This window comes from Amia ocellicauda, chromosome 9 (assembly GCF_036373705.1).
Source record: "Amia ocellicauda isolate fAmiCal2 chromosome 9, fAmiCal2.hap1, whole genome shotgun sequence".
Classification (NCBI taxonomy): Eukaryota; Metazoa; Chordata; class Actinopteri; order Amiiformes; family Amiidae; genus Amia; species Amia ocellicauda.
The window spans coordinates 20,098,871-20,110,084 of record NC_089858.1 but is presented as its reverse complement, the minus strand read 5'-3'; the positions used below and the strand labels follow the sequence as shown (position 1 = coordinate 20,110,084).

Here is an 11,214-nt window from a genome sequence, read left to right as displayed (position 1 = left end):
CTATACAAATAAATCACTTTTTGTTAAAAAAAAATGTGGTCTGAAATTATGCATTTCTATCATTTTATTTCCTAAGATATATGAAATATATGCAGTTTTTATAGAAATTTGAACATAGGCATACATTTACAATTATTAAAACTCTCTGCAAACCACTAATACTAGTATTAATAAACCCATGCTAAATGTTGTTTAAACAAATGGTTTATTTTCAAACATCAGAGTATTTTGATGATTCATACTCTCAGCTTGTGCATCTTTCCCATAAATTTCCTGACTCTCTCTGGGTCAACATTGTTCGCCCAAAACCCTCCTTTCTTGAAGTAGGAGCCAATGATCATTCCACTTGCATCGAGGTAGTTCTCCACATTCTCATGGGTTACACCAGAGCCAATCAGAATTGGGATTCTTACTGCCTGTCCAGTTTCTGCAACAAGAAAAGGGACAGCATAGCAACTTCTCTCCCAAACACATAAATTGAATATTTTCTTTCTGTAGAACATTTCATGCCCTACATTGCTGTGCTTACATTACAATTAAGAATAGTTGCAACACTAGGTTTCTAACTGGAATTTCAAAGCACTGAATATGATCTTTTATTTTGTGTAATACAAGAGTCATTATGTATTTCATTAAGTTTATCGTAGTATTCTGGAGAATATTTTCTGCACTAGTGCATGTTGTTAAACTACTGCACAACGTTTGGATTTGATCTTCAATAAGGATATGAAAAATCAGTAGTTGAATACTGTCTTCGAATTGAAATTAACAAAGATTATATCCCCTAACACATCACACGTTAAATATATTCATATAGAGAATTACAAAAATGAAAATTAGAAGCACTACATTATTTATCTACAGATACAAAACACAAAACAGTACAGATCTATATATAGGCCTATACTATTTCCTGCAATGAGTAGGAGGAAGGAAAATAACTGCCTGCCAGTCAAGAGGAGATGCATTTTGTGCTTGATTTTTCTCTAATAAACTGGCACACAGAGGTCTCCTCTGAAATGTTCAGAAGCAGAGACATGCTGTAGGTAGGCAGAGATCCAAACAAGACGTAGGATAATGTGGCAGTCTGAGTCCCGTCATGTTGTGTTTACTACCTTCAGCACAAATCAGCCATCTGGAACATTATTTAAAAATAGACTAAGGTGGTGGCTATATTAGTAGAGCAAGCTTGTGTCGGGCAGAACCCATTGCCCTTCACTAGAGATATCAGCCAGGAGACTGGAATGTATCCACTCCCAGGCGGCCTTGCTCTTTATATGGCGAACAGATCTCTCAGGAACCAGCTGCATTAATGTGTTTTAACCTCTGCACTAGGACAAACCTGATCACAATAATAAAGCAGGGAAAGGACTGTGCAAGGTTTTCTTTTGTAGAGCAGCTGAAATGTAATTATATCTGTGCAGTATTAGTAGTTCATTAATTAATATTCAAATTAACATTTTTAATCATTTATTTTGCCCTAACCTTTATGCAAAGTGATCACATTCGGGGACATAATTACACTTTATACATAGAACAAGTAACGGTAAATATTTACACAGTGCAATACTTGGTAAAATGGTTCAACACAAGTGTAGGATACAGCATGACTTGATGTAATAAGTACTAAAAAGCAAGATACAGCAACCATAGCAAATTAGTTCAAGCATTACAATCCAGAATGCTTGAACACTGTGCTTGTAGCAGAAAAACAATGTAGAACAAAAGGCGTTTTGTGATCTGCTCTTTCATGCCTGAATTGCTCATATCTCCGTTGCTTTGATTTCTGTATACAAAAATAGCTTCTGGAAGACCTCTCAGCTATATGAGTGGTAGCAACATGAGGGAATACATTAGTGTTGCACCATTATTTAAGGAAAAGGAACAGTATGGTGCATTGCTAATTTACATCTGTAGAACTAAGGTTTGAGGGTTTCTTTTTCTATAGCTGGCTTACTGGAAAATGAAGCATCAAGAAAATTACCAATCTAAGCAGAGAGAACAATGAAGTATGCAATTAAGACAAAATGTAATAGCGAGGAAGTTCAGTTCTGTTCTGTCTAAAACCCTTGTCATAATACCAGTCAAGTCAAGAACAAAAACTCACCTCTGAGCTCCTGAGGATCAGCCTGCATCCCTGTGGCTATGCCAGTCACAATGAGACCATCAGAGAGAAAGAACTCGGCAGCTTTAGCAGTTTCAGACAGACTGACATCAGATGTCAGGGCATGGGAGCTGAAAACGAAATTATTTTGTTTCTGAATACTTACAATTATTTTCTTACTCTTAGGGAGCATTATGTATCTTGGGGGTAGACAGCAGGTTGTTAATTCTTTAATACAGTATGCCACCGAAACATAATACAATAATAGTCTTTCAAAACAACTATGCATCATCCTGTAATCCATAATATCCATCTATATAAAATAATAAAGCTTTTTTTGTGAAATGCAGCAGTATTTTTTCGTTATGTATTCACAGTTACCTGTTCCTTATTCAGAAAGGCAATCTGCGGCATTGTTTCACTGAGCACTATATGCTTACCATCGAGCAAATTAAAGTGCAAGGTCCATTCAAGTAAAACATACCTGTGCTTCTTTTTAATATCAGTGAAAATCTGGATGTGTTCAGCCCCTATTTGTTTGCGGTATCTTAAGAGGTCCCCAGCACATGCATTTAAAAGACCTTCATCGGCAACATGTGAGAACACAAATCCTTCAGCCCGTATGAAATCAAGACCTTTTGAAGTGGAAAAAAACAAGCAATGGGATATGAAACAGCTTCACGTTTTCAACACTGTCTAGTTTGAATGTATTCTTCAGTATATATTATTAAAACTAAGGCATGTTCAGGGATCTGTCACTCTAATTTTTGATGACCTATTCAACGACTGAAATCAAATAAAGTTTTCAATACACCTGAAACTTTAACAATATGGTTTGCTGCAGTGTTTGGTTATGTTTGTTTTCCAAAACTTCAAGTGCAGAAGAGATGTTTCGGCCTTGCAGTTCAAGCATTTCTACTCTGGAGACCAAGGTACCTGAAGCCAGGGCTACTGCAAGAGCCTGTTGATTAGCAGCAGACAGTATCTGGACTCCAATAGGAAGGAGTGGACACATCTGTCTCACTGCAGTGCAGACTGCTGTCATTGACGCACAGACCTCTGGACCAACAGCCATTGTATAAGGAAGGTCATGCATGTTTTCAATAATGAGTCCATCCTTTTAAATATAAAACAATGTCATTATTTTAGTGGCTGTATTATATAGTGCATAATATAGTACATCCATGTCATAGAGTCATATGGTGGGCTAAGCTGTTAAATATCAGTACAAGTCTTACCTCGTTTTATGACAAATGAAGAACAGTTTATGATTGATTGTTACAATGCAAAGTGCAAGAGAAGCAGGAGTAAATATCTATTGAAACCACCACACTTGTTTATAAGAGATCAGTGACTTACAATGCCTGCTTCATTGTATATTTCTGTTTCACGACAGGCTTCTTCTGTTATCTCAGCCATTGTTAATCTGTTCAGCGGAGTACCTGAAATATAAATCACATAAACAGAGTAAAGGCGTGTCTGTACATTTGAATGATTCAATATCTGATGCCTATATAGCACGTTAGTTCTAACCTGGTAACGCCTTAACGTGAACCATGCCGATGACATTGGATTTCAGCCGTCCGAACAAACTGAGAAACTTCATTTTGACTTTATTTTTTTCTTAGTTTTTGGAATAGTTTGTTTAACGTCACGTGATGGGTCAAAGTTTAGCTGCTTCACTTATTTACATATCTATTTTCAATGCAATAAACCGTGCTACTAATTTGCAAATAAATAGACAAGCAATCACACAAGGAAACCAACACAATGCGAATCATGAAATAACGCCAAACATGAATAATAAAAAATATATATCTGAATTGCTGTATCCCAGCGGTACACTACATTAAAAGGCGCCACCTAGTATTCAGCGTCATCTTACTCTGCTTATTGCGCGGCACATTACACTTCCACTTGTTTGTGGCCTAATATTTACTTTTACCGCGATGACAGCTTGAACGATCACATGAATACAGGAAGGCAGTTTCAATTCAATAGAAAGCACCGATCTGGCGGCTGTGATTTCTCGTTATTTTTGCACAGCGCCTGCTTTTGTTTACATCTGGCGGCGGCGAGCCATGCTGCATGTGTGCCCTTTCCTGGTTATAACCCCGCCCCGTTCCGCGTCTGTCCCCGCCCACGCCCCGCCCCCTCCACTACCGGCAAAATACAGCAAAGCAACATGTAAGTCATTCTTTCAATAAATGCCGATCTCCCACGTTTTCACGTCATTATACGTTTATTGTTTGCAGCAAATTGTTTTACTTGTAAGGTATCGATGGCAGGAGGGAAATAAACGGACGTGGCGCGCCAGGTTTTTAAATGACCCGCTCTGCCTGCCCCTTCGTCTACGGCGAGACTACAGGCACTTTATAAGGATGAGGCGCAAAACTCGCCGCGCCAGCTCAGTATAGCAATCGGCAGCTACCCAAGAGGAACACGTCCTGAAGCTGCTGGCACAATAAAAGGCCGACAATATTCATCCTGCACCCCAAAGCCAAGGATCATGCTCGGTATATCCAAATGAACTGACAGAAGCAGTTGGGAGTTGTTCTTTATTTATGAAGTGTAGCTTCTAAGGAGAGGATCTGTAAAGGTAAGACGTGAATCATGGCTCTTGGCTTCGCTCGCTCAAACTCGAGTCGCTCTTCTGTTTCTTTCTCTTAACAGCTGATTTAAATGCAACCTTAAAATGGTACAGGTTTTGCACGATCAGTTCACCGGGTGGGAGATGGTGTGATTTTGTGGGAAATGTTAAGAGAGCGCGTTTAGGAGAATGAGGTCTCCCTAAGCAGCTCGGCCATTTTCTGTCTGTCCGAGCCAAGAGACCGGGAAATCTAAAGTGTCTTTTTTTAAAAAATTAACATTTCTTGTAAACCATCCGATCTTTCCGAAGCTAAAATATGCTTTTTGAGGTGTTTGTGCATGGACCCAGTTAACCCTGTACGGGCTATTGTAGATGGTTTTCTTAATCTAAACCTTGTGTCCCTCTTGCATTCCCCGCGCTGCCGTCTGCCGTCTGGGCATTACGGCTTTTGTGAGGGAGGTTAGGTGGGGGTTGGGGGTGTAAGTTTTTAAACCTTTTACCATGTTGTGCTCAAAACCAGGCATTTGTCTTTGCAGGTTAACATTTCCAGTGTAAAGGATTCCCCCGAGGATACAATGCCAAGGAAAGGGTGAGTTTTCATTTTGTTTGCAGCTTTCGTGTGATTGGCGTGTTGCAAAACGAGTGTCCTTTGCTCGACCGCGGAGCCTCTCCTGATGCATGTGGTGTCTTGACGTGTTGTGTGTCTTCCAGGTTAAAGAAAGAGTTGCCCATACAGACTACTACAAGCGATGAAGTGACCAAAGAAACCATTGCCACACGCTCCAGGAAAAGAAAAGCAAATGTTGCCATTGTAAGTGCAGTTGTACCCAGGGATCTGTGCGTTTCTTTATGGTCGAGTTGAAGGCAACACAAACTGAAGTCTGTCTTTATTTCCCAGTATTTGCCGGATCCGGACGAAGATGTTCTGGAAATGACTAATAAGAAGCAATATGAAAATCAGGTAGTTAATGTAGTTACCTTTATAAAACGTCAATTTATGGCAACCCATTCTATTTCTTCTGAATGAAACTGAAAATTGCTTGGTTAGTGATGCATCAAAATAAAATCTATTGATACATTTGCAAGTAGGTAACAGCTCATTAAAGTTAGATTTATTGGTTGTATTCTACATTTTAGGAAATATACAGATGTCAAACCACCACAACTAATATCATTGCTTTATTGTGTAAACAAAACACAAATGGCATCAAAGGGTAACTCATCCAGTACTGTAGTCTGCTCCAAATCTAGTAAAAATGAAATAGGTTATTTATAATACTTATTGGGTTGTTTCCAGTTGCAATCCCATGTCACACAAATATTAACGTCTCATTTGTTGGCAAATCTATATTGGAAGTTAAGGCCAAAGATAGGTTGCCAAACCTTTCAAATATACAGATGGAGTTGGCAATGAGCTTTGCTTTTAATGTGCACATATAAAGTATAATTCACGCATGCTTGCATATACCACTATCCATCCATCTTTGGCAAAGGAATTGCCTGAGTGTTGTACACCATTGATGTATACATGAAGTACAATAGATGACGACCATAAGGTGGTAGTGTCTTCTACACAGTGATTTATTAACAAATCCTGTCTGGACAATTCCACTTCCCTGTATTAAACTTGTAATTCACCTAGCTGCTTGCAAGAATTTTACTTGTGTAGTTGTGAAAACGTAAACATATTTTTAAATGTGGTTTTACCACTTTTTCACTGTGTTTTGGGGTCTTTGGTTTTCTGTCAGTTTGATGGTAAGGTTTCTTTTCTCTCCTCAGACCGTCTGGAATCACACAAGTCCATGCAGGCTGATTCACACACCCGACAGAGAAGTAGATGAACCAGTTAAATTGGACAGTGTTGCCTGTGCGCAGTATATGTTAAAGAATATCTTTGTCACACCTACAAGATCCTCCCCACTTCCAGTCCTATGGTGAGGGCCTAGCACTAATGGCATTTGCAGTGACTTATGCATTTAATAATAGGTGAATATCCCTTGTATATTTAATGAGTAATCTCTTTGCGTTGCAGTTGGGCTAATAAAGATGACGTGTGGAACAACCTTCTGAAAAAAGACAAAACGTACCCACGGGATAATCGATTTCTGGAGAGGCATCCACACCTCCAACCAAAAATGAGGGCCATACTTCTTGACTGGCTAATGGAGGTGAATGTTTTATTTTACTTTTTCCTGTATGAAAGCAGTTTAATGTTGAAGACACTCCCTTGGCATCTATCAGAGATTAGAGGAGTGAAGGTAGCAAACCGCAGCTGACTTGAAAGGCTGGAGTTTGTAGCAAAAACCACCAGCTTTGTGGTGCTAAATCGGAGGGGTGGCAACTGGTGAGCCTTTTTGGCAGTCCTTGTTGTAGTAAAGATTTGTTGACTTTCCTCCATGGCAGGTCTGTGAGGTGTACAAGCTGCACAGAGAGACGTTTTACTTGGCACAGGATTTCTTTGACCGATTTATGGCGACACAGATGAACGTTGTCAAAACAAGATTACAACTTATTGGCATTTCCTCTCTCTTTATTGCTGCCAAGCTGGAGGTAAGAGTTTCTGAATTCCCTGTGTTGGGTGTCTTGTTGTCATTCTCATGTTTACTCTCTTTAATACCAGGCTCTATGGTATAGAGGGATGCAAATGACTAAGTTTGTCATCCTCCTTTGTTTTGCTCCTCAGGAAATCTATCCTCCCAAGCTGCACCAGTTTGCCTATGTTACAGATGGCGCTTGTACAGAGGATGAAATTCTGGATATGGAACTGATCATAATGAAGGTATACTTGTAGATGGAGTACCCTGAAACTCCGGCTAAAAAAAATTGAAATCTTCAAGAGGGATGATTGAAAAGTTTACAAAGGTTGATTTGAAGCAAATGTCTTTTAAATCAATTGCTTGTTTATTTTAGTGCCAGTAACAGCCTTAGTCAACTTAATTGTTTTCAATGTTTCTGCTTGAGGGAATAGTAGTGTCGTATTCTTACACTCTGGTTTAATTTCTCTCCCAGGAGCTGAAGTGGAGTTTGAGCCCTTTGACAACCATGTCTTGGCTAAACATTTATATGCAAGTTGCATATTTAAAGGATACCAGTGAGGTGTTGATTCCACAATATCCCCAAGCAACATTTGTACAAATTGCAGAGGTAACTTTCTTTTGTAATACTTTTTTTCTCCCTACATGCCTCCTAATTTAAAGAGTCTGAAAGGCTCATGAAAATCTTCTCAGACATTGTTCCATGGAAAATGTATTGTCATTAACTGCACAATGTTAGTTTTAGTTATCCTAATTAGTATTAGGATTTAGGATTAGGCCTACTGTAGACCAGTACAGACTTGAACGGGTAAAGATTTTATATTTTGGTGGCAGTTCTTGTTGATCTTTCAAAAATACTTAATTTTGGTAAATTGCATGTTTTTAAACTTTTTTTTTTTTTTTCCTCTTTAGCTGATAGATCTGTGCACCTTAGATGTTCGATGCCTAGACTTCTCCTATGGGGTGCTGGCCGCCTCTGCCTTATTTCACTTCTCCTCACTCGAACTGGTGCAGAAGGTTTCAGGTATAGCATTTGACTGTATTTAAGGAAATTTTAACTGATTTGTATTCTAACTTAATTCAGGGAAGTAATGGTGTGTTTTTTTTTTTTTTGTTTTGGCAGGCTTTCAGTGGCAAGACCTTGAAAAGTGTGTGAAGTGGATGGTTCCGTTCGCCGTATCCATTAGGGAAGTGGGAAGCTCAGAAATGAAGACCTTCAAGGGGATATCGGCAGATGATATGCACAACATCCAGACCCACCCGCCTTTCCTGGAGACGCTGGTAAGCATTTTTTTATTTTATTTTTATTTACTTCATGTGGGATGCCTCTCCAGCAATCTTAAACCTAAAGTTCACCGGTCTGTTTTAAAACCGATGGAACTCCGCAAATGTTTTTTCTATTGTGTATATAGTCATGCAGTTGAACTAATAAGCTTGTTGTACATGTTTCTTGTGTACTTGAACCTTGCAATACGGCTTATTTCTGAAACTAGTTCAATGATGGACATTCGCAAAAAATGTTCTAGATCCAGATTATTTTGGAGAACTAACAATCTTCTCGTTTTTCGCCCTTAGGACAAAGCTTATGCTTATCAGGCTGTAGAGTCGGAGCAGAACCAGAGGTCTCCAGTGCCTTCGGGGGTTCTCACCCCACCTCCGAGCAGTGAAAAACCAGAACCGTCAAAATCTTGAATGGTGTGGGATCCAGTTTACTCCTCAACATTAGGAAAGTTTCATTGGACATCTTGGTTGGTGTTGTGGGATGAAATTAAGCATTACTGATCACTTGATTTTTAAATGCTACATAAGGCACCTGTGTATGTGTGGAATTGAATTGCTAGGTGGAGTTTTTTTAAGTTTTTTTGTAAATTGACATTTTAGTTGAGAAGATGCCAAGTCCATTACCTGCCAAATATTGAGAGCTCTGTGTGCTCTGAATGCTGCTACATAAGGTGAGACTTGGGATAGTAAATGCCTTGACTGGGTGTTCTGCGTATGGCCCACACTGCCATTCATTGCCTTTTGGAGGCTTGATCTCCACTGCCAGATTAGACATTTGGGACCAAATGTGCGTGCTAAGGGGACCAGAGGAAAAACCAGCTTGATAAGCAAAATATTTTCACAATAAGGTATTCAACCTCTTTTTACTGCTCAGAGTATTGGTTTACCAAATTCTAAATGTTTTTAATGATACAATGCTGCTACCTTCCTGTATATCATATTTTTAAATAAAGATACTGTCTTGGACAGTTTTATGTTTTATACTGTCCTGTTCATGAATTATCTTCTCTATGGTTCTCTATGTCATGGATGCTCTTGATCAGGTGCAAGTTTTCACTGCTATGTCATCATGTAACTTGAAGGACATCTTTTACTGCTAATTTGTTTTAACGTGGAGGACTAGGGTCGGGGGTGGTCATCACGGTAATGTACTGAATTGCTTTTTATGTACCTAATAGTTAAAAGAACAATGTTTTGCTCTATATACATGGCACTATCTATATAATGTGCTGCAAAAGCATCGCCCTCTTTCCCTCATCTATCTGCCTGGCAGGAGATTAAATGTAGACGGGCCAGAGTCCTAGAACCTCTACTGCAAGCTCATTGATAACATTACTGTAATCTTAAAAGTTTGGGTGTCGACCAGCAAGTGAATGCTTTGAGCCCCCTCTTCCTGTCATGTCAATCATGGTATCATGTGATTGTTGCAAACTATATGCACTTTTGTACTATACCACATTATGATTTAATGTGTTGTTTTATCAATTAAAAGTCCTCTGTGCTTGCTGAAAAGATGTCAACATTGGGTTTTTAGGCATTGCTGACATGAGTTTGTACAGGTGTTTTCATGATTAACTTTTTACATGAGCGAACATGCTTGTACCAAATGCATACTGGAGTAGATAAAGATAACATACTTTCTTGCAACCCTTTTAGTAACCCTTTATTGAGCTTAAACATCCTTGCTCATGTGTGAAATGTATCTAATCAATACATGCAATGCAAGTAATTGAACATGGTATGAAGGTTGTGTCCACCCAAGCTCACCTATGCCACACAACAGAATATTTACAATACAAATTTGGGTTTTGAAATCATGCAAGAAATGCATAATTATTTGAGTGTTTGTGTGTGTGTGTGTGTGTGTGTGTATATATGTATATAAAAGCAGCTCCCTCCAGGAATAGGGAGTTGAATGAACATTTAACATAACTGCCTGTTGAATAAGCATAAAAAGCATTTGCGAACATAAAGCATGTACTCTGTTTTAATCTAAGGTGATATGCTATGACAGAGAAGCAGAGGGAATCTTGGTACTGTGATCTTTGATAAACAAAATGGTGTATTTTCCTTCTCCTCTATAATGGCTGTCTAACACACTGCCCTCTGGATGCAGTAGGTTTCAAGATAACATAAACATTACAATGATCCACTAGATGTCACCACTTGTGTGCCTTAAAGATGTGCATATTTATAAGGCTGCCAGCATGCAAGTAAGTATGATTTCCTTAACAGATGCTGGTGAGACAAGGGTAATTCATTACATTAAACTTTGGCTAACACTGCTGTTTCACATCTTGGCAAGCTTTTCCATTTTGTCAGTGCCATATTGCTGTTTACAAGCTGATATAGGCTTTCAGCATAGGTGTTTTTAAGTGTTTTGTTTATTTATTTAAGAAAATGTTTTGCACATATCATTTGAGGTAAACAACTGCATTGCTGTTTAAATTAAATGGTTTAAATTGAATAATTTGATGGATGTACTCAAAACACTGGGTAAATATACATCTTTCACCTGAACATAAGAATCTTTCTTCAGACGTCCAGGGAGTCTTGGAATATGCATCACGAATTGTTTAGACGTACCTGCAAACTAATTTTTTTATGTTCTAGAATCCTATGAAGAATGACAGATCTAAAGTTAGACATAACTCTTAACACAAATCTCTAAACCTAGAGGCACATTGGATGATGCCAGAAGAGAA

The 11,214-nt window shown here is 38.7% G+C and overlaps 2 protein-coding genes across 2 annotated transcripts; one reads left to right on the top strand and one right to left on the bottom strand.

Annotated features, from left to right (window-relative positions):
- Nucleotides 1–27: 27 nt before the first annotated feature.
- LOC136758924 (uncharacterized protein F13E9.13, mitochondrial) lies at nt 28–4,155 on the bottom strand. The gene is made up of 6 exons (XM_066713685.1): nt 3,638–4,155; nt 3,464–3,546; nt 3,041–3,221; nt 2,589–2,739; nt 2,108–2,235; nt 28–427 (listed from the first exon to the last, which is right to left on the bottom strand). Exons 1-6 carry the CDS (start codon nt 3,708–3,710, stop codon nt 237–239), a joined length of 807 nt encoding a protein of 268 aa, XP_066569782.1. The 5' UTR covers nt 3,711–4,155; the 3' UTR covers nt 28–236.
- Nucleotides 4,156–4,380: 225 nt separating this feature from the next.
- Nucleotides 4,381–9,490, top strand: ccne1 (cyclin E1). Its single transcript, XM_066713684.1, has 12 exons — nt 4,381–4,703; nt 5,231–5,283; nt 5,406–5,505; nt 5,593–5,655; nt 6,474–6,628; nt 6,727–6,862; nt 7,098–7,244; nt 7,378–7,473; nt 7,704–7,838; nt 8,141–8,252; nt 8,352–8,509; nt 8,804–9,490. The coding sequence occupies exons 2-12, from the start codon at nt 5,270–5,272 to the stop codon at nt 8,918–8,920; spliced, it is 1,233 nt and encodes a 410-aa protein (XP_066569781.1). The 5' UTR covers nt 4,381–4,703; nt 5,231–5,269; the 3' UTR covers nt 8,921–9,490.
- Nucleotides 9,491–11,214: the final 1,724 nt, after the last annotated feature.